Here is a 27,367-nt window from a genome sequence, read left to right as displayed (position 1 = left end):
AGTGTGTTAACTAATACCCCTCCACCTCTCTTTGCTGGGGAGGTGGGGGCACGGTGCATTAAGTAATGCCCCTCTTCCTCTCTTTGTCATGGAATTGGGTTACGGTGGATTAACTAATGCCCCTCCCCCTCTCTTTGTTGGGGAAGTGGGGAGACAGTGGATTAACTAATGCCCCTCCCCCTCTCTTTGTTGGGGAAGTGGGGAGACAGTGGATTAACTAATGCCCCCCTCTCTCTGCTGGGGAAGTGGGGGGTACAGTGGGTTAACTAATGCACCTCTCCCTCTCTCTGTTGGGGAAGTGGGGAGACAGTGGATTGACTAATGCCTCTCTCCCTCTCTCTGTTGGGGAAGTGGGGGGGGGGGCAGTGGGTTAACTAATGCCCCTCCCACTCTCTCTGTTGGGGAAGTGGGGAGACAGTGGATTGACTAATGCCCCTCCCCCTCTCTCAGTTGGGGAGGTGGGGAGACAGTGGGTTAACTAATGCCCCTCCCCCTATCTTTGTTTGGGGTAGTGGGGAGACAGTGGATTGACTAATGCCCCTCCCCCTCTCTCTGTTGGGGAAGTAGGGAGACAGTGGGTTAACTAATGCCCCTCCCCCTCTCTTTGTCTGGGGAAGTGGGGAGACAGTGGATTGACTAATGCCCCTCCCCCTCTCTTTGTTGGGGAAGTGGGGAGACAGTGGGTTAACTAATGCCCCCCTCGCTCTCTGTTGGGGAAGTGGGGAGACAGTGGATTGACTAATGCCCCACCCCCTCTCTTTGTCTGGGGAAGTGGGGAGACTAATGCCTCTCCCCCTCTCTTTGTTGGGGAAGTGGGGAGAGAGTGTATTAAGTAAAGCCCCTCCCTCTATTGGGGAGGTGGGGGTACAGAGGATTAACTGAAGCCCCTCCCCCTCTCTCTGCTGGTGAAGTGGGGGTATAGTGGATTAACTAATTCCCCCCCCCCCTCTCTCTGCTGGTGAAGTGGGGGTATAGTGGATTAACAATTTCACTTTCCCCTCTCTTTCACTGAGGATTGTTGGTCCATGTTTCTGTGTGACCCTCAATTCAGTTCCCAGTGGGTATGATACAGCAACTTAAATCTTAAATTAATTAGGGGCAGCACGGTAGCCTTGTGGATAGCACAATTGCTTCACAGTTCTAGGGTCCCAGGTTCGATTCTGGCTTGGGTCACTGTCTGTGCAGAGTCTGAACATCCTCCCCATGTGTGCGTGGGTTTCCTCCGGGTGCTCCGGTTTCCTCCCACAGTCCAAAGATGTGCGGGTTGGGTGTATTGGCCATGCTAAATTGCCCTTAGTGTCCAAAATTGCCCTTAGTGTTGGGTGGGGTTACTGGGTTATGGGGATAGGGTGGCGGTGTTGACCTTGGGCGGGGTGCTCTTTCCAAGAGCCGGTGCAGGCTTGATGGGCTGAATGGCCTCCTTCTGCACTGTAAATTCTATGATAATGAAATCTGACATCAATTTTAAAGGAACGGACAATGGGAGAAGCAGGAACACTGAGGACTAAATATGATGTGTTTGTTTGTCTGAAATGGGAAATTGTCCGATTTCTTCTCAGAGGGGGGAAAGTCAGTGAAGATATTTTGCTGACTTCTGTTATGAATAAGTTGTGCTCTGTCTCTAACCCAGGGTGTTTCTGAGCTGGGAGCACTGGTTGTATCAGACTTGGGGCCGAGACCTCTAGAAATCCGGGTCTCATTAAACCAATCTGATATCAGCAAAGTGGAAGCTCCATTAATTAAGCGGCTGTGCATTTAAATCACAATTGGAGGAAAAATACTTTATTTTTATTTCAGTTAGACATGTAACCCATAGATTCTCATTGACATGAATTAACGGTGTCCATCAGAGCGAGGGAAATGTTCACAAAACTGGGTTTACCGCTGGATTTATCAACCGTTCTGTTGATGATCTTCAAGGGGGTGGCTTCATGTCCCACCACACAGGAGTAAGAAGCGCCGCTGGCCCACTCCTCCGCTGCAATGGATAACAGGCTGTACATGAAGAAGGAGCTATTGCCGTTCTCGGCCATCACCTCGGTGTTCTTGTAGTTCCCGGGATTCACCTGCTTGTCATTGACGGTCCACTTGACGAAGATCTCTCGGGGGGAGAAACCTCTCACTAAGCAGCTGAGGGAGACGAATCTCTGAGCGGAGACGTCTTCAGCCGAGGGCAGTAGGACAGAGACGGACGGTTCCCGCGGATTGGGATCTGCAGAAAATGTACAAAAATGTCAGTAAAATGGGGAATTCCGGAGACAATGGAACCGCGGGTTAGATGTGAGAGAATTGTGTTTTGTGTTGGATTTTAAAGGTTTCCATTTCCCACTTTGGGATCTGTCCGGTTTCCCAGCTCGGAGCTGAGGTGGACACAAGCCTTTCCCCTGAGAATTTATGGATGTTGGATATGATGGTTTCAGAAAGTGTACAGCAGTGAAACAGGCCATTCGGCCCGCCTGTTCTGTGCGGGTGTATAAACTCCACACCAGACTCCCCCCACCTTACCCCAAGAGGATTGGAAAACTGCCAATGTAACACCCTTATTCAAAAGGGAGGGAGACAAAAACAGGTAACTATAGGCCAGTGACCTTAACATCTGTCAGTGGGAAACGGTTAGAGTCCATTATAACGCATTCAATCGCTGAGCATTTAAACATACTTAATATAATCAAACAGAGTCAGCACGGCTTCGTGAAGGGGGAATCATTGCCTGACAAATGTATTGCCCTTATTTGAGGTGATAACGAGAAGGCGAGAGAGGGGGGCCAGTACATGTAATTTACATGAATTTCAAAACTGTGTTTAATAAATGAATGTTCTATACCCACGTTTGCAGATGACAAAAAATAGGTAGAAAGGCAAGTGGTGAGGATCACAGAAAATCCACAGAGGGACAGAGACAGCTTTAGTTACTGAGTAAAAACTTGATGTGGAGATGCCGGCGTTGGACTGGGGTGAGCACAGTAAGAGGTCTTACAACACCAGGTTAAAGTCCAACAGGTTTGTTTCGAATCACTAGCTTTCGGAGCGCTGCTCCTTCCTCACCTGAGGAAGGAGCAGCGCTCCGAAAGCTAGTGATTCAGAACAAACCTGTTGGACTTTAATCTGGAGTAAAAACTTGGCAGATGGAACAGAATGTTGGAAAATGTGAGGTTAGACACTTTGGTAAGAGGAGGAACAAAACGGAATATTATTTAGATGGAGAAAGCTGAAGTAACGGGGGAATTGGGGGTCCTCGTGCAGTAACCACAAAAAGCAAGTTCTGCAGGTAACATGGAGACAAATTGAATGTTGACATTTATTTCAATGGGAATCGAATATAAACGTGGGGAAGTCTGGCTAAAACTATACACGGCATTCCCGTAGCGGCCTCCCCAAACAGGCGCCGGAATGAGGCGACTACGGGCAATTTTCAGTAACTTCATTCAAACCTACTTGTGACAATAAGCGATTATTATTATTTAGTGAGACTATACCTGATATGCTTTGAATAGTTTTGGCACCCTTATCTAAGGAAGACAGATTGGATTTGAAGGCAGTCCAGAGAAGGATCACGAAGTTGAACCCGAGTATGGAGGGATTTTCTTATGAGCTGAGGTTAAGTAGGCTGGGTTTTACTTATTGGAGTTTAGAGGAATGAAGACGACCTAATCGAGACATGAATGATTCTCAGGGACCTTCGTAGGATAGACGCTGAGGGGTTCTTCTCCCTTGTGAGAGCGTCTAGGAGCAGCAAGCAGGATCACAATGTAAGGGTTCGCCTATTTAATAGAGATGAGAAGGAATTTCCTCTCTCAGAGAGTAGTGAAGCTGTGGAATTATTTAACCCGGGGGCTGTAGATTCTGGGTTGTTCAGTATGTTCAAGGTTGAGAGAGACAGATTTTAAATCAGTAAAGGCGTCAAGCGATATGGGGATAAGTCGGGAAAGAGGAGTTGAAGATTATCACATCAGATCAGTCATGACCTCACTGCAGGCTGGACCGGTGTTGATGGGCCCAATGGCCAACGTCTGCTCCTAAGTCTTGTGGTCTATGGTCTCGCTCCATCTAAACCCAATATCACTGTTTTCAATTCATTGTTCATTCATCTGCATATCAATTTCCCCCTTAAACTCTAAATGCCCCGAGTATTTAGTTAGTGGAATTACCAATCAGAATGGACCATAAATACCCTGAATGCTAAATACTGACCGCTGCACTGACACTAGAAATAGACACAATGACTCACTTATTGCTTCAGTCTCACCGCTCACCTATTTTTTTGTGGATTGAAATTCTTAAAGGAGTTGGCAGGTCCTGATGGCTCGCCACACAGTCAAACACAGCCCCACTCAGCCAGGCTTGTGTCGAGATGTTTAATTTGCTGACCACACTCTCAGTATCTGCCCCAGGCTGGTCGGCAATCTCTGATTTCAGCGGCTTCTTCGCTTCACTCCAGGACACGTTGACCCCATAAGGAGCATTCGAAATGACGCAGGTTAAGGTTACTGTCGCCTCCAGTAAGACCTGTTCTATTTGTGGTGGCAGTATTGTTACTGAGGCAACAGTGCAAAGGGAAGGATCTGTGAATGAAAAAAGTAGAAATCAACCCAAGTTTGATCTTCAGAATCAGGACAGCGGTATTCAGCCTTCTCTCTCCAACTGGGAATAAATCAATTCGAAATAACAACTTCTAATGATCGCCTTTAATCTTCTGTACACAATGGAAAACCAGTTTGGTCTGTGAAAACTACTCTCATTGTGAAATATGGTCAGTCCCGATACCATGCTAACGAACCAGTGTTGCAGCATTCCCAATGCCAATATTCCATTCCTGATCTCAGGAACGCAGTACTGAAGGCTGATCCATAAATAGGTTGGATGAACCTTCCAACACTTTCCCCCGGAGCTGTTATCAGTTAAGTGTTTCAGACACCCACTGCCGCTCAAATATAATCAGCTGTCTCAGGATGAAGCTGACATCGAGTCCACCTCACTCACTAAATTACTTCAAATTTGAGGGAAACATTTATTTCTATCCTGATCAAGTCCTGAATGGTGAGCAATCCAAATGCAGCTCTTACATCAGAATGGAACACAAACTGCATGGCAGTAAATTAGAAATTATTCTGTGCTTTGTACTAACTTAAGTAAATTCCTGATTTTGATTAACATCAGAGTGCAGGATGATTTATTGTTTCCTCTGTTTGTGTCTCTTACCAGACGCGGTGATGTTGCGACTTTGGGTGACCTCTTGATGAGTGACCTGGCAGGTATAGACCGCTTTGCTGAACCATTCCCCAGCGGAGACTGTCAGCCGACTGCTCGCCGAGAAGTTCCCGTTCACTTCACAGGGGGGCGAGGTGACAAATCCTGAACCCATGGGTTGTCCATTCTTCAGCCACTTCACCGTCATTGACTTTGGCTGGAAATCGTTGATTGAACAGACAATGGTTGCAAATTTCTGTCTTGTGATTTCTTCACTGGAACTCACGGTGAGGAGAACATTTGGAGCATAAATTCTGGGACCTTCAAGAAACACAATTAGACATTTCTTGCAGAAGAAATTGATAAACAAATGAGTTCATATGCTTTAAAAAATGTTTGTGGTCAATAGACACTAAGCTGGATTTCCCAGGGATCAGGAATATGCAGAGTATTACAAATGAGTTAACTCCAATACCCTGTAGAAGATAATCATAGGTTTTCTATTTCTCACAGATTCCACAACACTTACATTCCATTCCAATGCTCTTGTCTGAGCCGCTGTGTCGAACCTCACAGCTGATTTTGCTGCATCCTGGCTCGGTGATGGTTAATTGGCTGCTCAGGGTGTATGTTCCCTTCTTGTTTCTCACTGACGGGTATTTCTTAACTCCAGTGGTGATCAGCTGCCCATCTTTCTTCCAGGTCAGGCTGGAGATTTCTGGGGAGTAGTCCATCGCCAAACAGCCGAAGGTCACGGAGCCATCGGCGTTGTGTTGCTGACAGGAGGAGACCAGGCTGTAGAGAGTGGGCGGAGACGGTGTTGCTGGGAGAGAATGGCCGATCCAACAAGTTAGACACTGGTATTTGTGATTTATAAGTAACCAAACATTTCATAATTTGACAAGAACTATGAGTTTATCCTAACATTTACCAATTAAATCCTACATCCACATTGAATATTCTATCAGTTATATCATTGAGAATCACCTACGTTTTGTCCCATCTTTAGAAACTCACATCTCTTTCTCTGTCTCTATCGAAAAAAACACAGTTTGATGTAATCTGAATGGTGTAACTTTGATTGGATTGAACGAGGGGAGCAGAGGGTTTCCCCCATTATTTCAGCCACCATGTGATATAAAATGTAAATGAGGCCATAGTCCCGGAGATTGCTCTCTCCTTCTGAGAGCTGACTGGTGGTGATTTAACCTGAGGGTCACCACACATCAGGCGAGGGGCAAGGTTGAGAATGGGGGTCTTTATGAATAACCTCAGCCGGTGCAGCAATTGAACCCGCGCTGTTGGGATCGCTCTTCATCACAAACCAGCCATCCAGCTAACTGAGCTGTGTACGTCACAATCCAGCTAACTGAGCTGCGTAGGTCAGAATCCAGCAAACAATGCTGTGTACGTCACAATCCAGCTAACTGAGCTGCGTATGTCACAATGCAGCTAACTGAGCTGTATACGTCACAATGCAGCAAACTGACCGAGGTGTACGTCACAATGCAGCTAACTGAGCTGTGTACGTCACAATGCAGCTAACTGAGCTATGTACGTCACAATCCAGCTAACTGAACTGTGTACGTCACAATGCAGCTAACTGAGCTGTGTACGTCACAATGGAGCTAACTGAACTGTGTACGTCACAATGCAGCTAACTGAGCTGTGTACGTCACAATGCAGCTAACTGAGCTGTGGAAGTCACATTCTAGCTAACTGTGTACGTCACAATGCAGCTAACTGAGGTGTGTACGTCACAATCCAGCTAACTGAGCTGCGTAGGTCACAGTCCAGCAAACAATGCTGCGTACATCACAATCCAGCTAACTGAGCTGTATCTGTCACAATGCAGCTAACTGAGCTGTGTACGTGACAATCCAGCTCACTGAGCTGCGTACGTCACAATCCAGCTAACTGAGCTGTGTACGTCACAATCCAGCTCACTGAGCTGCGTACGTCACAATCCAGCTAACTGAGCTGCGTACGTCACAATCCAGCTAACCGGGCTGTGTACGTCACAATCAATTTGTGTTAAAAATGTTGTCTCTTCATTTGTATCTTTGCAGTTTGGGAAATTCCCTTTGTTCAAACTGACTGATCCCCCCTCCTCTCTCCATTTCACTACCCCCATTCCCCAAACCAGAGAATAGTGGCTTTGCTTCAAAAATATCTTCTGAATGCACCTTTATATAATTACAATAAGGTTCTACATTTGAGTAGTTGCAACATTCTCTAATTTTAGGACCATGGGGGAGTCGGCCATTCAGTCCGTCGAGTCTACTCCCCCATTCAATAAGCTCCTGGCTGTGCTGATTGTGGTGTTAACTCCACATTCCGCCTGTCACTGAGACCGGGCTGTCTGCAATCCCTCCGCACCCCGCCCCGCGCTCCCTGTGCGTCCCCCATCTCTCTGCGGTTCCCGCTGGATTTCTGTACCTTTCTCCTGGTCCCTTCACTTTCGTTTAGCTCTGCTCTTTTCCACGGCTCTCTGCGCTTTCCTCCGCATCTCTGCACTTTCTCTCGACTTTGCATTTTCTTCCTGCTCTTTGCGCTTTGACCAGGTGTGCTGCACTTTTCCCAGTTCTTTGTGCTTTTCCCGGTCCCTGGCACTTTGTGCGGGCTTTTTGAGCCTTTTGCCAGCACTGTGCGCTTTACCCCGATTCTTATCGCTTATCGCCGACTCCATGGACTTTCTTCCGGCTCTCTGCACTTCCCCCGGCTCTGTGCTCCTTCACCCTACTCCCTGCATCTTTCCCCAGCTCTCTGCGTCTTCCCCCGGCTCTCTGCACCTTCCCCCGGCTCCCTGCACCTCCCCCCCACCTCCCCGGCTCCCTGCACTACCCCCCCCCCCCACCCCGCCCCCGCCCCCGGCTCTCTGCACTTCCCCCGGTACCCTGCACCCCCTCCCCCCTTGGCTCTCTGCAGTTCCCCCGGCTCCCCGCACTCGCCCCCCCCCCGCCCCTCGCACCCCCCCCCCCACCCCCCACCCTGCTCTCTGCACCTTTCCCTTGCTCTCTCCACTTCTTTCCAACTCTTTGTCCTTTTCTACGACTCCCTGTGTGTTCCGCTGCATCTCGGTCTATTCCCCTGCATTTCTGTCCTTTCCCCTGCATCTCGATGCTTTCCTCCCAACTCTGCCTTTTCGCCGCCTCTTTGCTCTTTTCCACCGCCTCGGCGCTTTCTCTCGGCTCCGGAGTCTTTCCACGGCTCTCTGCACTTTCCTCGGCTCCCGGGGTGAGTCCGGGGGTTGATTGCTGGTGAGTGAGTGTAGTGGGTGAATGAATGAGGGGGAGTCAGTGAGCGTGGGTGAGTGAGGGTGAGGGAGTAAATGAGGGTGAGTGATAGTGGGTGACAGAGAGTGGGTGCGTCTGGTGAGGGTGGCTGAGTAAGGGTGTATGAGGGAATGTGGGTGAGTGAGGGTGTGTGAGCGAGGAAGGGTGAGGATCTGTGAGTGAAGACGTGTGAAAGAGGGTGGGTGCGAGACTTTGTAAATGCGGGGCATGTGCCAGGGTGCACCTGTGAGAGTAATAATGTGTTGGCGAGTTGTGTGCGCCTGAGATATTGTGTATGTGTGTACGAGGGAATGTGTGTGAGAGAGAACCTGAAAGAAAAAAATGCTACGTTTGAAGAGCGATTATACATGTATGTGAGGGAGAGAGAGGGTCTGTGTGTTTGAGAGTGTGTGTGAGTGAGAGGCAAGGTACATGAGAGAGATTTGGTGAAAGAAAGTGCATGTGAGATAGCGCGTGTGTGAGCGAGAGAGCGTGTGAGCGAATGTGTGTGCGTGAGCGAGATCGTCACAGTGTGTCTGAGAGTGAGATTGAGAGAGTGTGATTGTGTGTGAGACAGTGTGTTTGTTTGAAAGAAGTATTGTGATTATGTGTGTGAGAGAATGAGTTTGTGTGAGGATGTGAGAGAATGTGTGCGTGAGAGAGTGAGAGTGTATATGTGTTTGTGATGATGTATGGGTGCACCAAAACCTGCAAGTTCCCTTCCAAGACACTCACCATCCTGATTTGGAAATATACCGCCATTCCTTCACTGTCGCTGAGTCAAAATTCTGGAACTCCCTCCCTGACAATATTGCAGATATACCTCCGCCACATGGACTGCAGCTATTCAAGGATGCCTCACATCTAAACTTTCCCAGGGGACAATTAGGCACATATAATAAATTCTGGCCTTGCCAGCGCCTCCAAAATCCTAGGATAGGATTAAAAATAAAATGCAAAGGGATTTCTCCGCTGCACTGACCCATTAAATAGATCAAGGACTGCATGGAATGTAACCCAATAAATCGCTCTCTGCATTGCCTAATCGAAAATTCCCAAGACCGATATATCACTGCTTAAAAATCAACCAAATCTCCACCTACAGTCTGTCTGGCGTTGCTGAATTCTTTCTGACTGTCACAATCTGGGTTTGGAATCCCCTTCCTGAGTCGCCTAGTCAAACATCAAGTACAATTTCCACATTTCACACAGATACAAGTTTTATTGAAAGACTTGATCAAATTGCACTCCCTGAAATACTGGAAAATGAAGCAGAAGATTTACAACCAGTCAGGAAGATTCCTGGTCCCAGCACAGTGACCCCGCGCACAGAAACTGAACAGACATAAATGGCAACAATCGAGTTCCAGCAGATCGATCTGTTCAACCTGTCAATTTCATGAAACTATTTAATTCTGATTTATCAATGGTCAACCTCCGACAACAATAATTTAGTGACTTATTTTAAATTAAACTGACATTAATTTCAAAACTGCATTCGCCTTTTAACTATTTCTCTCTGTCTCAAATCTCGATGATTGGGCAGAAAGTAGTTTTGCTGAAAATGAGCAGATTAAATAATACAGATTCAGGGTAGATTAATGACATAACAGAGACTCAGTGTCAGGGCGATAATTAAACAAACCAGGAAATATTCACATTACCCACTGATATGATCTAAAAACACAATTAAATGTAATCAGCAAAAGAATCAGGGCAAAAGAATGTAATCAGCAAAATAATTGAGCTGAACACAGCAGTGTATAGACATGTATTGTTTCCTAAATTCATTTCAGATATTATTAAAATTCTCTAAAACCTTTGAGATATTGCACGCCAGTATACAATTCAATTCTAGGAGGTCATTTATGTTGAATTAATTCTCATTGATATTGTATTGTACGTTATTGTTAATTGTCAGCTAATTATTTTATTAGATTATCTGTACTATATAATAAATATAATAAAAATAGCATTCAATAATCTTCAATTTGTTTTTACCCAGAGCTTTATGAAAAAATTGAGATTTAATTAAAACAACCTGACATTAAAACAATGTTGAACAATAAACTCCAAATTACTGGATGGAAACATCTTAACATTTAATTGACTATATTCACATTTTAATTTTTTTACTCCAATTGCCCTATTCGACCTACAAATGTGTAAAATAAGCGCCTTTCTGAACGCATTGATAAATCATAAATTCCATCTGTTCTCAGACAGTAACGAATGTAACGAGAACAGCTCAGTAATATTTATTCAAATCATTTGCAAAACTGACCCATTATGTGCAAATGGAGTCGAGAATTTGTTGTTGAATTTAGCATTTAATAAAATTTAAGCCTAAAGCTAAGATAGAATCATTCTTTCTTTCCTATCATCTGTTATTCCTGTAATTCTATTGTGTGAAAAGCACAGCCGTGGGAGACAGGATGTCATTATAAAATGCAAAGCTCCTGTTAACCTTTTGTAAATAAATACATCGGTTTGACATTCAAGCTTTTAATTTTCAATCTCTTGCCATATGCAATCTGAACTTTCCTACAATACAAATAAAATCATCGGAACAATTCCTTGATTGGCAACGACTTCCACATCACAGAAAACTATTTAAGGTTAGATTAGTGATAATTACCTCGCTATCCAACTACAAATTACAGTGAAGGAATAATATGGTTGCAGCGGCACAGAAATAATAGAATAACTGGAATTACAAAGTATTTCCAGCCTAGAAACCTGTCCGGTCATGTTAACCTCGTGCAGATCACAGCAGGATTGTGAAAGGTGATTAATGATGAATTATATTAATATAAAATAACTTTTGGTTAATTTGGAGTTGTATCACCGCATTGCAATTGTTTGAATTATATAAATGTTATTATGTTCTGCATGGGCGTTTCAGTCATTATTTCGTTCAATCTGGAAGCATCAGTTAAAATTACAAAAGGCATCAACATATCTTTATTGGATTATTTTCTTAAAACTGGCTGTTTTCTCCGTACAATCGCCCTTCAAGCATTTTCAAACGCCTAGACTGTTTGCGTTCAACCAGAAAACGTGTAACCGCTCAGTGTCGCCGAGTTTAAACAATGCAGAAACGCTAAACCGTTTCACAGATCTTAATCATTTAAAGTCACTCAGATACACAATCTCCTTAGCTGAACAAAACACTAAATCACACCAATGAAGGACTGAAACCCGTTTCATGGAGAAGCAACTTAACTCTACATTGAACAGAATCAAACTTTATATTGCAAGAAAATATCAATATCGAACCCAGCAAACCAGCTTGTAACCACATGTATGAATTACTAAACTACACAGAAACCTGGAATAACAGCAATAGCATTGCGAGGTACTGGAATATTAACAACAAATAAATATTGAAACGTTAACAATTTTTTTCATATTGAGTCATTTTTCAAACACATTTAAATGTTTTTCATGTTTGCAGTAGACGGTAAAAGCTGCAACCATCAGATGCCACCGAGATTAAACATTGCACAAACGGCAAACTGATTCCAGCAACTACTTGTGCTCGGAAAGGATTTGTATAACACGTTGCTTAGTTTAATCTACAATTTTCACTTTTTTTCACGATGCAGTAACAGCCTCCCTGTTCTCTGTCTACAATCCTGCGACAAGCAGTTTCAAACACGTAAACTCTTTGCATTCAATCACAAAACGTGGAACCGCTCAATGTCACCGAGTTGATACAATACAGACACGCCAAACCGTTTCACAAACTTTCCTACTCAAAGTCACCCAAAAATATTCCTCAGCAGAAAAACACCAAATCACATCACTGAAGGAATGAAACATCATGGAGAAGCAGCTCAATTCTGCAAACATTTCCAAAAGTATCAAATGTAATATTGCAAGAAAATCTCAATTTAGAATGCACCAACCCTCATGTCATCAAATGAATGAACAGGTAAACTAATCAGAAAACTTGAATAATATCATCAGCACTTCAAGTAAGCAGAACATGTTCAATAAGATAATACAGAAACTTTAGCACATTTTGACAATGTTGGGTTAGATCTCAAACACTTGGGCAGAAGACGGTACAAACTGCAGCCACTTAGATAGAACCAAGAATAAACATCGTAAAAACAGACGTTTTGTATTTAAAGTAACCCAGCCACACAGTATCCTCAGCAAATAAACACCAAATCACAGCAACCAGGGACTGAATGCCTCAGCAGCATCTTTCTGTCAAGAAACCGCGGGATTCTATAACCCCTTTTCAGCAGAATCAAATGAATCATTGCAACAACATCGCAATACATGATCCACCAAAACACATTTCAGTGAACGAATGGAGTTTGAAAAGGCAGAAAAATATAAAACAGTTGGTAAATGACGGAATGGTTCTTACCTGCAGTCACCGTCACCATGGTGCCTTGCCCCCAGTAGTCGAAGTAGTCACAGTGTCACATTCCCTGGACAGCTCCATACAATAACCGCACCTGCACAAAATAGATATAAATCCGCCATTATTTTAAATATTCACAAACCAGCGGCAAAGAAAATTCACGATTTATTTTCAGGAAATTATATTAATATTTGTGGATACAGTTCTCTCTTCATAAATGACCGAATGTTTTATATTTCACAGACATGGAAATGTTATTGAGAACACCAACTGTGACTCAATTACGACCACCAATTTTCCACATTAATTCTTATTATTTTGTCAGAGCTGGACATAAATAATGCTTCACTGTGAATAAAGATGGATTGTAAAAGCGAGCACAGAGCCAGCTTCAGTTAATTAGTGCTGAGGGGCTTTTTGTATTGACAGTAACTGCTGTGCCAGGTATCACAGTGAGACACAGCGTGTCAAATACTGCGGCAGACTGTTAACTGTAAAATACAGAGATTTCATTTCACTGCGCTCTCAAAAACCTAACTCTGTCTCTTCCAAGAGCGAATGGGTGAGTTATTTCAGCTTGTCCTGTTCATTAAATTTATAAAGAGGATCGCAACACTTTTAAACCCTCTGTGCAGATTTAGCGTGTCGGTCAACAGAGATAAAGTGGAAGATTTTTACACCTTTTTATAAACTAATACTTTGTTTTATTTAAAGTTCATTTACATTGACAATCCTGCTGTGGCCCTGATCACCAATTTGAGCAAACTCTTTCACTGAGGTTTTTGTATGAGGATGTCGCTGTGCACAGCACTGTGGCCCACTGGAGTCACAGTGACAGACACCCGCACAAAAACTGCACTCACTCTCTGATCAGTCCTGCCGCTCAATATTCACATCAAATAGACGTTTACTTCTGATCTAATTTACAATTTAACGGCAGTTTATAAAATCCAATGTACATACACTTTCTCCAAGTATCAGAAATAATACAACGAGGAGTATCTAAGTCTGTATTTGCTGAAAATGCTAACAGTAAACATCAACAGACAAAAGCTCCTCCTTTTTGATCGATTGGTTTGTTTGGTTTTACAGTTTAATTTTCGCTGTGTCAGTTATGTAAGAAGCAGCTTGTGTTTTGACTTTGATCACTGACATTAATATTACATTTGGATCAAGTGCTAACCTTCAGGTTAAGCTGCAAGTTGCTGAATTCCCTCTCGAGCTGTTCTTGTGCGGGTCCAGCCCTGGTTCCTCTCGCTGTGGTGTCTTGCACAGTAATAGATGGCGGTGTCTTCGGTCTTCAGGTTCGTCATGGCCAAAGAGAAGATGTTGTTTGAAGTGTCTTTGGAAGGAGTAAATCGATTCTGAATTCCTGGAGCGTAGTTGTTGTTGGATGAACTATAGTACCGAAGCAGCCACTCCAGCCCCTGCCCGGGAACCTGTCGGACCCACTGCATGTAAGCGGTGCTAAGATCGAAGCCGCTGGTTTTACAGGTCAGTCTCAGGGAGCCTCCGGGACGCCCGCTCTCTGCCTCTGGCTGAGTCAACACAACCTCCGACTGGACACCTGTAAAAATATATCAAAAAGCCCGAGGATTAATGCTGGTGAAATGATTGGTGACTCTGGGACATTCCAGAGAGAGACTAACACTGAGACAGTAACAGTGAGAGACTTGGACAATAAAAACTACTCACGGGATAAGAAAGTCAGCAACAAACTGAGAGAAATGGCCCACCTCATCCTTCTGGTCATTTGGGGGAAATGGTTGTGTCAGGAACTCAGTGAACAAACCAGCTCCCGGACTGTTGGATTCGGGTCCCAGTGAGCGGCATTTAAATACCCGGCAGAAGGGGGCGGGTTTCCAGGCGCCGCCTGTTGATTCCCTGGTGGAGGCGGCGACTGGATCCACGTCCCACCTTCCACCCCCCCCCCCCCCGGACCCCCCCCCCCCCCTACAGAATGGACTCAGAGATTTACTATAGGAGATTATTTTTTAAAAATACATTAGATCGGTATATTTGTTTGGCTGAATGGATTCATTGTAATGTCTATCCTCATCCGAATGGAAAATTATATTTGAGCATCTCTAAGTAAAATCTAATTCCATTATATATTAAGTCTCTTTATTTCTACACTTCAATATAAATGGATGAACATAAACAGATTAAATTACATTATCAGGGAATAAATCGTCTGTCAGTCAGATTTACAGCACTCCGGGACTCTATCCCATTACAACAATAAAGTACAATTTATCAGACGAAATGTAACTAAATGAGGGAATGAATGGTGTGATTACATTTACAGTGCGGGTGGCTATCATTGTTCAATGTGGGTCTGTCGACAAGAAGAAACTCTCACATTACACAATGTCTCTCCTTATATTTCTCGAACTGTCCCTGAGCCTCAGATAGTCCTGTGAACATTAGCGGTAAAAGAAGCCGCTTGCCTGATAATACAGCAGTGAGTTGACAGAGAAACATAAAATTCACACCAGCTTTTGACAGAGATGTTAATGAATTAGAACGGACTCGGCGATTCGCAAAGTTATCCTTCAGCATCCAAATGATTGCCGCTAATTTTACTGATCACCGGCTGTCTAACATTCACCGGTGTTGGGAACACAGGATATCCGGACTTTGTGGCATAATACACAATATCACAAGAATAAATGTTTTCTCTTCCACTGAAACACGGTGCTGATCAGGTATAAGAGACGTCTCCGTTTAAATGAAGTGAACAGCTCCGAGAATATTCCAGGAATTCCGCCGGGTTTTAGGCAGTTTTTTTCCTTTCAATTCATTTTATTTTATTTTTTACAATTCCCCTCATCTTATTGGGCTTGTGGATTGGGTCCATCAACACCACTCACTCTCACTTCATTAGGTTCTTAACAAACCAATAACTAATAACTAGAGTGACCTTTACTCGGAACTAATATAAATTAAATAGCACCTGGTCAGTTTACTATATTCCGATCATGTTTAATCTCAGAGTGAACAAAGCATTTACTGAATATATTTATTTAGATGGATCATCATTTAAAAAGTTTACTTCATGTGAGACTGAAACATTTATTGTTTGAATGGATAAATCTCATTTTGTCCATTCATATTCAGGTTAATCTGCCCCACACAGTATTTGGCAGCAATCCAGCCACCTGCAGCAGGCAGGCTCGAATGTTCAATGTTGTTTACAGGAAACATTTGGATTTATTTTTTCAAAGATCTGTTTGCTCAATACTGACCGCTTGGCTGCAATCCAACTTCAAACTCTTAACATTGTCAATGAGGACTAATTATAAACAAATCTACCCAGCAACAGTACTGGAGATCATTTTCTGTTTTAAATTGTGAGTCTATTTGATCTGTTCCCATCTCTATGGAAAGGAGAGTTATCCAGCTTCTCTGACCCCTCTTAGCAGCAATATCCCGCTGGAGGATCTCTCCCACATCTCATAACATTGTGATGATGGATAGAAATACAAGTAGACAATCGGACAGAGGGTACATTTTGTAATTGATAAACATGCACATCTATGTGTTTTCCCCTTTATTCTTCCATGGAATGATCACCGTGTGATCCCTGTCCCTAATTGCTCTTGAACTGAGTGGTTTGCTGGACCAGCTCAGAAGGAACTGAAGAATCAGACATGTTGCTCTCCGACTGGAGCCACATGTAGATGAGACCAGGGAGGGATATCAGATTTCCTTCATTGGTGAAGCAGAGGGGATTTCATGGTCACCATTAATGTGTATTCCAGATTTATTAATTGAACTCAAATTCCACCACCGGCCATGGTGGGATTTTCACCCAAGTCCCCACAGAATTAGCTTGGGCCTTTGGATTATTGGCTCAATGGCATTAACACTCCCCACCATCCACCCAAAAGATAAAGGGGTAACTGCATTGATGTAGGGATAGATGTTGGCTGGATGCCTGAACATTTTGATTATGGAATCAGTGAATGGGGTTGATGGATGGATGGATAGATGGTCCTGAAAGATGCTGTTCTACATTCTCGGTTTTGCACTTGATGACTTCACAAATTAAAGCAGGTCTATTATAATTTGTGTCAGTCTAATATATTCGGTGGCTGAAGCTTTCCTGGGTGAATTCCATCCCGAGACTATCGGGAAGTGACGAGCTGGACGTCACTAAGAGGAAACTGGAGATATTTCTGTGGTGCTAGTGATTCTTCTCCGCTGATGGCGAAGCTTCATCTCAAAGACAGAAAGCAGGAACATTGAGGAGGGACGGTTGTAATATTTGGAGCATGAGGTCATTTCATGTGCAATAAGTCACTCAAGATGTCCCTACCCAAATTAATGAAGACACCAGACTAAAAACATATTAATGTGAAAAGAGAAATACTGTGAAACACAGTGGACAGCTGCAGACGATGAATTACTTCCCAAAACAGTGTAATACAAACTGGGATTGAAAGATTCATTGACGTCACATTAGGTACAGGTATTTTAATTTCTACCGACACTTTAAAAAATCATCTCACACTCCAGTCTGGAGTTTCTGTATGACGAGGAGGAGATTACTTGCCAAAACAGCGCAGTGGCTGCTGGGGAGCTGCACATTATCCTCGGTGTGGTTTAATCCCATTTTACATTGAATTCTGGGATAGATGTGACATCTTGGTGACAGAATGGTCAATGCTATCTGAACTAAATTTTTATCTCAATAAAGTATGTTAAGCATAGGAACATAGGAATTAGGAGCAGAAGTTGGGAATTCAGCCATTCGAGACCACACCGCCATTTAATCACCATGGCTGATCACTTCCTCGTCTCAAATCCACCTCCCTTGAATGAATTGCATTTACAGTTGTAAAAAACCAAATGCCGATTATAGCTGGTGAATATAACTATTTATGTTGTGGATTGATGACAATTTGTGAACATAATTCTTTATTTTTGTGAGTTGATGATAATTGAGTTATATAATTATTTAACTTTGTGAATTGTGAAATTGGGAATATTCGGCATGGAAGTGCTAAACAATGACCATCTCTAGCAAAATAGAATCTAACCATCACTTGAAATCTACTAATATTGCCATAGCTGAATCCCGCATGATCAATACATTGGGGTTACCATTGACCAGAAATTGTACTGGACTGGCCATATCAATGCTGACGCTACAAGATCCGGTCAGGGGCTAGGAAACCTGCGGAGAGTATCTCACCTCGTGAATCCCAAAGCCTGTTCACCGTCTACAAGACACAAGTCAGGGGTGAGATTAAATAGTCTGCAGTTGCCTGGCTGGTACAGCTCCTACAACATTTAAGAATCTCGACACCATCCAAACCAAAGCAAACCGATTGATTGTCACATTATGTGTGAACGCGCATTCCATCCATCAGCGACGAACAATGACAATAATGTACCATCCACAAGATGCACTGCAGGAATGCAGCAAGTCTCCTTTGAAACACCTTCTGTACCCAGAAGGACAAGGCAGCTGACACATGGGAAGATCACCACCTGGAAATTCCCCTCCAAATCACTCGCTATCCTAACTTGGAAATATATCGCCGAATCTTCGCTGTCGCTGGTTCAAAAGCTTGGAACTCCCCCCCCCCCCCCCCCCCCTAACAGCATCGTCGATGTACCTGCACCAGAGTGACTGCAGAGTTTCAAACACGCAGTTCACCGCCACTTTGTGAAGGGCAATTAGCGATGCACAATATATCATGGCCTAGCCGGCGACGCCCACACCGTATAACTTAATTTAACACTGTACTAATCTTTGTGAAACGATGGTAATTGTTGAGTATAATTATTTATATTCATAAATGAATGAAAATTGGCGAATATAATTGCTATGTTTCTGAACATTTGTGGCCTGCTACTTCTCTGCTCGAAGATATAACCCATCCCACAGGAGATTCATGATGCAAAATCATAACCAATATCGGAAAACAAAGTGGACAGTGGAAACTGCAGCAATTATTGACATATCTCACTCATAGCAGCACTGGGAAAGCCATTACTGGCTTCATACTTTAAACACTTCAGCTGCTTGCAGGCCAAATGCAGCTGGAAGCAAGGTGCGGTGTTTGTGTCGCTAGATTTACTCTGGACATGATCTGCTCCCTCTGCCACATGTCTACCTCATCACCTTCCTTTCATTAATCTCAATAAACATACGGCACCATCAACAGAGCAGAGACTATATGATTTGGGGATAATTGGCTGCCTGCTAAAGCTCCCCTGTCTCATTCACTCCTTCCATGGCAAAATGTACTGCACCGTACAGATTGATGATTCCACTTCTGACAGATTCTAAGTGAATAATTGAATGAAACAGGACCGTGTCCCACACCCAACTATATTCGGCAGCTTCCTCTCCATGCTGCTGATCTTCGCCGTGCCTGAAGATATGGATGAAGTCTACTTGCGCACTCGGCCAGGCTGCAAACTCTGCTACCTTCCAGTCATCAAAACGGAGACATAATCACAATACATCCTCATCAGAGAATTCCTCTACGCTGATCATCCACACAAAACATCATCTACAGAGACTAATGGACTCTGTCCCCTGTGCCTGTAACTTGTTCTTCCTTATAAGCATGAGGAAAACCGTGGCCGTGGGACAAGGTGTTGCACTTTCGCTAATGGTCACACTAAATAAGAGCCGGTCAGCAAATTCTGCTCCCGGGTTTCCACGGTGAGAGACTTCCTTGATGTAGAATGTGATGCTGACATGGGGACAGCAGATACGGCCTTTGTTTGACTCATTATATGTCCATGGAATAACATAAAGCTGACCCTTTGGAACAAGCTGATGGTTTATAAGGCCTGAATTCTCAGAACCTTGTTGTATGTCTGTGAAACAAGGAACACTTACAGCTGTCAAGAAAAATAGCTCAGCCAATGTCATATTTGTTGTCCGCAATGCATTTTGGATATTTACTAGCCGGACAAAATCAGAAATGCAGCAGTTTTCTCAAGGACAGAACTTCCAAGTCTCTTCAAAATAATCAAAAATAGATGGTTTCCACAGTTCTAGTATGGTCCCTAAATGAAAGATGGTCACATGCCCAAGGAACTTCCACATCCCAATGGAAAGCCCGATATTCCGCTTCAGGGATTCTTCTAAGTGTGACGTGAAGGTCTTAAACCTTCATCATCATTGATCATTGCAATTGGGGGTTACCAGCAGCAAATTCAAAAAATGGCGACACTTCCGGTGGGCTGGTGTGAACTACCAGGACCAGTGGATTTAGCAGCTTTGAAATAGACACAAACCGATAAAATGACAACCCAGAATGACAATTGGGAACTTCATGTGCAACATTTGTGGAAATATTTGCTGTGTATCTATTGGAAATAGAAGGATGCCGTGGCTTTTGTGAAATTCAGTTGTACACAACACGATGTGTTTCACACAAACACACGCACAAATTCGCTTGCACACGTACACGAGGGACCTCAATAAACACACATGTACATAGATGCACACACACACAGTTTTTCACACACGCATTCTCTCTGTCTTACACGCACACCCACATTTTCCCTTTCAACTTAAGATGCCATTTTAACTTCCTTGGAGGCTTTGGAGACAACGACAAAAAACATCTTTCAGGTGGTATAATGAACCAATAAACCCTCCCCAACACCATGTTTGTTAAGGTGAATATTACATTTCCCATGGACTCCATACAGGTAAACGTTCCTCCATTTAACAAAGGTGAACAAAAATGCCTGACCAGGAATTGAGCCGCTTTGCTCTGGTGCTGATCTCAATGTGGGAGAATCAGTCAGCGACACCTGCAATTAGTTACACCTTAAATTTTGGAACCTCCCGCAGAAGGCGATGTGATATTACATTTGTGGTAATGGATTATGAATACATCAACATCATGGATCATACCTGACAACAACATTTTCACAGTAACTGCAACTGCAAAGTTTGGCCAGCAGATGGAACTTAAATCGAGATGCCTCACATTACATGAAGCAGACATTAACTCAATAATTACTGCATTGATCCCCGACTCTGTTAATTTTTAAATAATAACCTTCATTATTGTCAATAATCTTTATTATTGTAACAAGTAGGCTGACATTAACACTGCAGTGAAGTTACTGTGAAAATCCCCTATTTGTTACACTCGGGCGTCTGTTCGGGTACACAGAGGGAGAATTCAGAATCTCCAATTCTCCTAACAGCACGTGTTTCGGGGCTCCATCTGTATTTTTGTTAGACTAGACTCTGTCTTTGTTTATATTAAGCGACACTCTGTTTCAATTAATACTGCACCAGTACATGTCAATGTTTATATCACAAAGTCACTGTGATCCCATTTTCAAATGGTAGGATCTAGCTTTGCAGTTCTGCCACAGACAGTCCTGAACAGTGGAGTTGTACTCGGACAAGTAGCCGGAGCAGGAACCTCAATAAAATTCCCCTCCTCAATGATGGGGGAGACCAACACGTCAGTGTAAAAAAAAAGACTGAAACTTTGGTACCATCTTCTGCCGGACGTGCCAAGAGCATGGTCCACCTCGGCCTCCTCTGGTGGTCTTTATGTTCAGAGATGTCAGTCATCAGGCAATTTGATTCAGTCCACACGACATCAAGAAACGTCTGCAGGCTCTGAAAATGTGATTATCCTGGCAACATTCTCGCAACATACTAAAGATTTGTGCTCTAAAACTGGCTGCGCCTCAGGCAAGTTGCTCCAGTACAAGTATAGCACTAGCATGTACCCAATAATGTGTAACTTTGCCAAACATGCCTCGTCCACAAAAGGCATTATCAATCCAATCCGGCTAATTATTGACCCATCAGTCCGCAGGCGATCTCAGTAACTTGATGGAAAGTGTCACCCTGTCACGTACAATGTCTTAGGCCCAAGCTTCACCATTCACCGTAAGGTCAGAACTGAGGATTTTGCTGATGTAGACCCAATGTTCTGCACCATATTCGACTCCTCTAATACTGAAGCAGTCTGTCTTCATGTGCAGCAAGACTTGTACAACATTCAGGCTTGGGCTGACAAGTGGCAGACAATGACCATCTCAAAAAGTAAGCTTCTAACCACCTCCCCTTGATTTTAAATGGCACTACCGTGATTGAATCCCCCACTATCAACATCCTCGGGATTATCATTGATGATAGACTGAACTGGAAGCACCATTTAAATAATGTGACTACATGAGCAGGTCAGTGGCTGTAAATTCTGCGGTGAGTAACTCACCTCCTGACTTCCCAAACCCTATCCATCATCTAGAGGGCAGAAGTCAGTAGTGTGACTGAATATTCCACATTTGTCTCACGTGTGCCCCTCAAGCAACACTTGAGAATCTCGACGCCATCCAGGGCAAAGCAGCTGGCTCGAGGAACACCCCATCCACCAGCTGAAACATTCACTCCCTGAATCACGGGTGTACAATTCTAGCAGCGTGAACGATATACAAGGATCTACTGCAGCCGACTTCTGCAGCACCTTCCACATCCATGAACACTGATACTAAAAGGAGAAAGACAGCAGGTGCATTGTATACGCAGGACCTGCAAGTTCCCCGCCAAGCCACGCTCCATCCTGCTGGGAACTATGTTTCTGTTCCTTCACTGTCACTGGTCAAAATCCTGAAACTCCCTTCCTATCAGCTCTGTGGGTGGACTTGCTCATGATGGGATGCAATGGTTCAATAAGAGGGCTCAACATCACATTCTCAAGAGCAATTAGGAATTGACATCAAATGCTGACGTTACTGGGGACGCCAAGATCCCACTAAATACTTTTAAACATATCATCTCTATGTTTATATTCACCTCGTCCCCGCCTTTGCCCATATGACACTCGGCCATGTCTCCATCACATTACAGCAGGCTCTCTCTCAGTTTTCCTGCACTCGGCTGAATATCGGTTGTTAATATAGGAGCCCACATCCTGTTTATATTACAAATCCTCAATTATGACGGCACTGCACCAAGCCTCGGTTAGTCTGGTAAGAAACACGTCACAATGGTTACTGCATCAGAACGTTTATCTGTGAAACGTAAACTGGAACAACATTCTGTTTACATCACATGTGGTTCTGTCTCAGTTATTACTCTACTAGATCATTAGATTCTAATAAAGTCAATCCTACCTTAACAGTCCATGCCCCTGTTTTATAACACTCGGCCCTGCCTCTGTTATTCTTGTACTGTTACTCTGGATCTGTAAAAATTTAATCACCTGCTAATGGTCGCATTCCAAGCATTGTTTGTCATCTTTGAATTTGTCTATATATGTGCTTCTGGAACATACCCTTTCATTCACCTGAGGAAGGAGCAGCGCTCCGAAAGCTAGTGACATCGAAACAAACCTGTTGGACTTTAACCTGGTGTTGTAAGACTTCGTACTGTGCTCACCCCAGTCCAACGCCGGCATCTCCACATCTCTGCTATTCTTGTACTGTACGATATCCCTCTTATTGCTGCACGGTTCATGTCTCAATTTGTATCAGTCGACACTCCCCTCAACCAGAACTCAGATTATATTGCACTAGACCCAGCCTCTGCATATGCGATCGGCGGCACGGTGGCACAGTGGTTAGCACCGCTGCTTCCTCGCTCCAGGGTTCAATACTTGACTGTCAGGAGTTTGTACTTTCTCCCTGTGTCTGCGTGGCATTCCTACGGGTGCTCCGGTTTCCTCCCATAGTTGAAATATGTGCAGGTTAGGTGGATTGGGCATTTTAAATTGTCCCTTAGTGTCCAGAGATGCACAGGTCATGGCGCAACGGCGGGGAATTGGGGAGGGTGATCTTTCAGAAGTCGGGCAGATGCTGTGGTCCGAGTGGCCTTCTGCCCTATAGGGATTCTATATTTGATCCTGAATCTGCCCATATATTCTAAGACCTGCTCACTTTTATTAATACACCAGACGATGCCTCTGTTTGAATTGTGGGCGCATTATTCCACATGCCTTTGAGATGGAAAGGTAATATAATAAATACATGTTTTGGACAAAAATCGACACCTGGCAACAGCCTGAAACGGGTGTATAGTGTATACAGTGTATGCTGTGCAGCACTTGATATCCATTTTCAGTGCACTCAGAAGAATTAGATTTCAGTTATCACTTCTTCTGTGTCATTGCTAAAGACCAACATCTACTCCATAGAGCTGTAGGAGTAGGAGGATGCAGAGTGTTAAGACCATAAGGCATAGGAGCCGAATTAGGCCACTCGGCCCATCGAGTCTGCCCCGCCATTCAATCATAGCTGACATGCTTCTCATCCCCATTCTCCTGCCTTCTCACAATAACCCTTGGTACCCTTAGTAATCAAGAACCCATCCATCTCTGACTTAAAGACACTCAGGGATTTGACCTCCACAGCCTTCTGCGGCAATGAGTTCCACAGATTCACCATCCTCTGGCTGAAGAAATTCCTCCTCATCTCTGTTTTAAAGGACTGTCTCTTTAGTCTGAGATTGTGTCCTCGGAAATCTCCGGTCTGGAAGATGCTCTTGAAGAAGTCTTGGCGAGTTGCTCGCCACCATGTGCAGCCCAGATCAGCTAGAGAGTAAAATTGTCTCTGCAGTTCTCATTAAACACTCCAAGGTCATTGAATGCTCCAACCACATTTTAGAGTAAAACTCCCTTTACGTATTCCAATTCATTGGATTCAATCTATGTACTTGGAAGTCAACGTCGTGAGATCGGGCTGGCAGTATATATTGGACACATGTTGACTTCATGTTGTCGATTAAAGACAATGACCCATCGTGGAGAGACATGGGGCAGAACCAGTTAGGGGAAAGACAGAGAGGGAGATGGGGTACAGGCAAACTCTACGGACACATTTGGCCTGTCATTATATTTTGAGATTAGAGGGAATCCTTCCTAATTCAGAACATGGATATCATGATGAAATTTTTCTCATATAACTGATGAATAAAAAATGTCCAAAAACAAACACTACCTGAATCCGTTGTTCTATTTGCATCTTTGTCTCTATTTCTGTGCTGTGTTGGTGGGAAATAGTTGTTGTGTTTATGTCAGTCCACAATCTAATCTGGGACTTATCTTTCTGTACTTATTTACATAAACACCTCACTGGTCACAATGAAATGTCCATGTTAGCAAAACGAGATAAACACAGTCACGTATTGATCAGTTTCAACTCAAAATAGCGGTTTATTTTAAGAATATTGACAGTTGGTTAAAATGTATAGAAACTTCCATTAGAACAGATGTTACTTAATTGAAATAAAAAATACATTTAAATTAAGTATTCATTCTGAAAGTTCTGATGCCTCAATTAATGAAGCATCTTTAACCAGGCTGTTATTCCACTGAATATTAATTTGATTGAAATATTAACCGTTTTAAACTAGATAAATTAAAACAGCAGACAGACGAGTGACCGACAGTCACATTAATCACAGATCTTTCAACTTGCATTCAAAAATGGTAGCATTTGGAAAGAGCTTGCTTTTGTAAAACGCTTTACTCGACCTCAGGTCATCCCAACGCCCTTAAAACTCACTGATATATTTTAGCTGAATTTATTCACTGATGTAATGTTGGAAACAGACCAGAGAATTTGTGCACAGCAAGCTCCCACAAACTGAGATGTGATAAATGACCAACTAATCTGTGATTTTAGTTGAACAACGGACATTGGTCTAGCATATTGGGAAATACAGCTCTACTCTTTAGAATTATGTCAATGAGGTAGTTCACCTGAAATGTGAATCTGTTTCTCTCTCTACTGATGCTCACTGATCTGCAGAGCAGCCTTTTTTTTGTTTTAGATTTCCGGAATCTGCAGCACTTTGCACAGTTTTTAACATTCATTCTCGGCCTATGACCCTCACTGGCAAAGTCAGCATTAACTGAGCATCCTGAGAAGCCGGATGTGAACCACCTTTTAGATAAGGTTCACTTCGGGCGGCTTTATTCACATCACTGTTGAACTAGAGTCACATATAGGCCAGAAAGGGTAAGGTGGGAAGATTTCTTCTTCTGAAGGATGTTAGTGAACCTGCTGAGCTTTGCGCAATTTTGATAGCTTCATGAGTATTATGAATGACACGACGATTTTTATTTCTGATTTATTAATTAATTCAATTGAATGTCCCCCAACTGCCATAAGATGTAGGGGCAGATGTTGGCCATTCGGCCCATGGAATCTGATCTGCCGTTCAATGAGATCGTGACTGATCTGATAAAATCCTCAACTCCACTTTTCCGCCTCATCCGCATAACCCATGACTCCCTTACTGATGAAAAATCTGTCTGTCTGAGCCTTGAGCATATTTATTGACCAAGCCTCTCTCACTCTCTTCGGCAACGAATTCCATAGAATCGTTAACATCTGAGATAACAAATCACTACTCATCCTCGTCTGAAATAACCGACACCTCACTCTGAGATTGTGCCCCATGGTCCTAGACTCTCCCACAAGCAGAAACAACCTCTGACATCTACACTGTCAAGCGCCCTGAGAATACTATATAGCTCAGTAAGTTCGCCTCTCATTCTTCTCAACTCCAATGCATGTAAGCCTAACCTACTTAACCTCTCCTCATGTCAGTTTCTGTGGTGTGGGTGGTCAGCGTGTTTGGCTGTTAACCGAAATGTCTGTGATTTTTGGCCGTATTCTTCTTTATTTGCTGACACGTAGAGTAACGATGGGCCGAAAGGTCTCGTTCTGTGCTGTGAAATTCGACCTACCTTTGAAAATCCCTCCATGCCCGGGATTAACCTGAAGAACCTTCTCTGGACTGCCTTCAAAATATCTATCCTTATATAAGGAGACTAAAATTATTCACAGCAATGCAATATGCCCTGGTGGAGTTTGCACACCTGTCTCTGGAGTAATAGCTCAGGCCTCCAGATATCCAGTCTAGTAATAACACTGTGCAACTACCCCGAAGACTGAAATCATCACATCTAAAAGATGGAACAACTGAGCATAAAACATTTCTTCTCCATTTTATCACAGGTCTGGACCACGGGCTCGGGTATCTGTTGTAGGAGGTGATATGGATTCCACTGAGACAAACTGTTAACCTATCCTGGTTTGCATTTTGACATTCTGAAATATTTTTCAGTGTACTTAAAGTTCAAACACTGGTCCAGTCTTACATGGGTCAATTTAATTTTCAGAGACTGGTCTTTTATTAGTCTTGGTCTTATTCTGACACAAAGGTAATGGTGACTGGGAATTCCACTGGCTCCATATAAAATATCAATAATTCCAAAAATAGCATCTGAACACAAGCAAGGGAGAAACATATGTACAACTTGATCTTCCCACTGCAAGAGATGCACGGTCAGAGCGGTTGGAAGCTGGGATTGTTTTCCTTAGAACCGAGCAGGGTACGGGCAGGCGTGGTAAAAATAGTCAAAATTATGAATGGTTTTGTTTGATTAATTAGGAAGAAACTTGATTCACTGGCAGGAGGGTCAGAAAACAGAGGACACTGATTGATTAGATATTACTTCTCCCCTGTAATTATAAACATATCAAATTGCAACAGGATGTGACAGGGCAG

The 27,367-nt window shown here is 43.4% G+C and overlaps 1 gene segment (V, D, J or C); it reads right to left on the bottom strand.

Moving 5' to 3' along the window:
- Positions 1-1,766: 1,766 nt before the first annotated feature.
- Positions 1,767-12,915, bottom strand: LOC140419450 (Ig heavy chain C region-like). The segment is given in 5 exon segments: positions 1,767-2,212; positions 4,254-4,562; positions 5,200-5,508; positions 5,717-6,010; positions 12,847-12,915. Coding segments are annotated over 5 exon segments (1,323 nt in total).
- Between the last annotated feature and the right edge of the window lie 14,452 nt (positions 12,916-27,367).

This window comes from Scyliorhinus torazame, chromosome 5 (genome assembly GCF_047496885.1).
Source record: "Scyliorhinus torazame isolate Kashiwa2021f chromosome 5, sScyTor2.1, whole genome shotgun sequence".
NCBI lineage: Eukaryota > Metazoa > Chordata > Chondrichthyes > Carcharhiniformes > Scyliorhinidae > Scyliorhinus > Scyliorhinus torazame.
The sequence above is the reverse complement of the archived record's forward strand: the minus strand, read 5'-3'. Positions and strand labels throughout refer to the sequence as shown.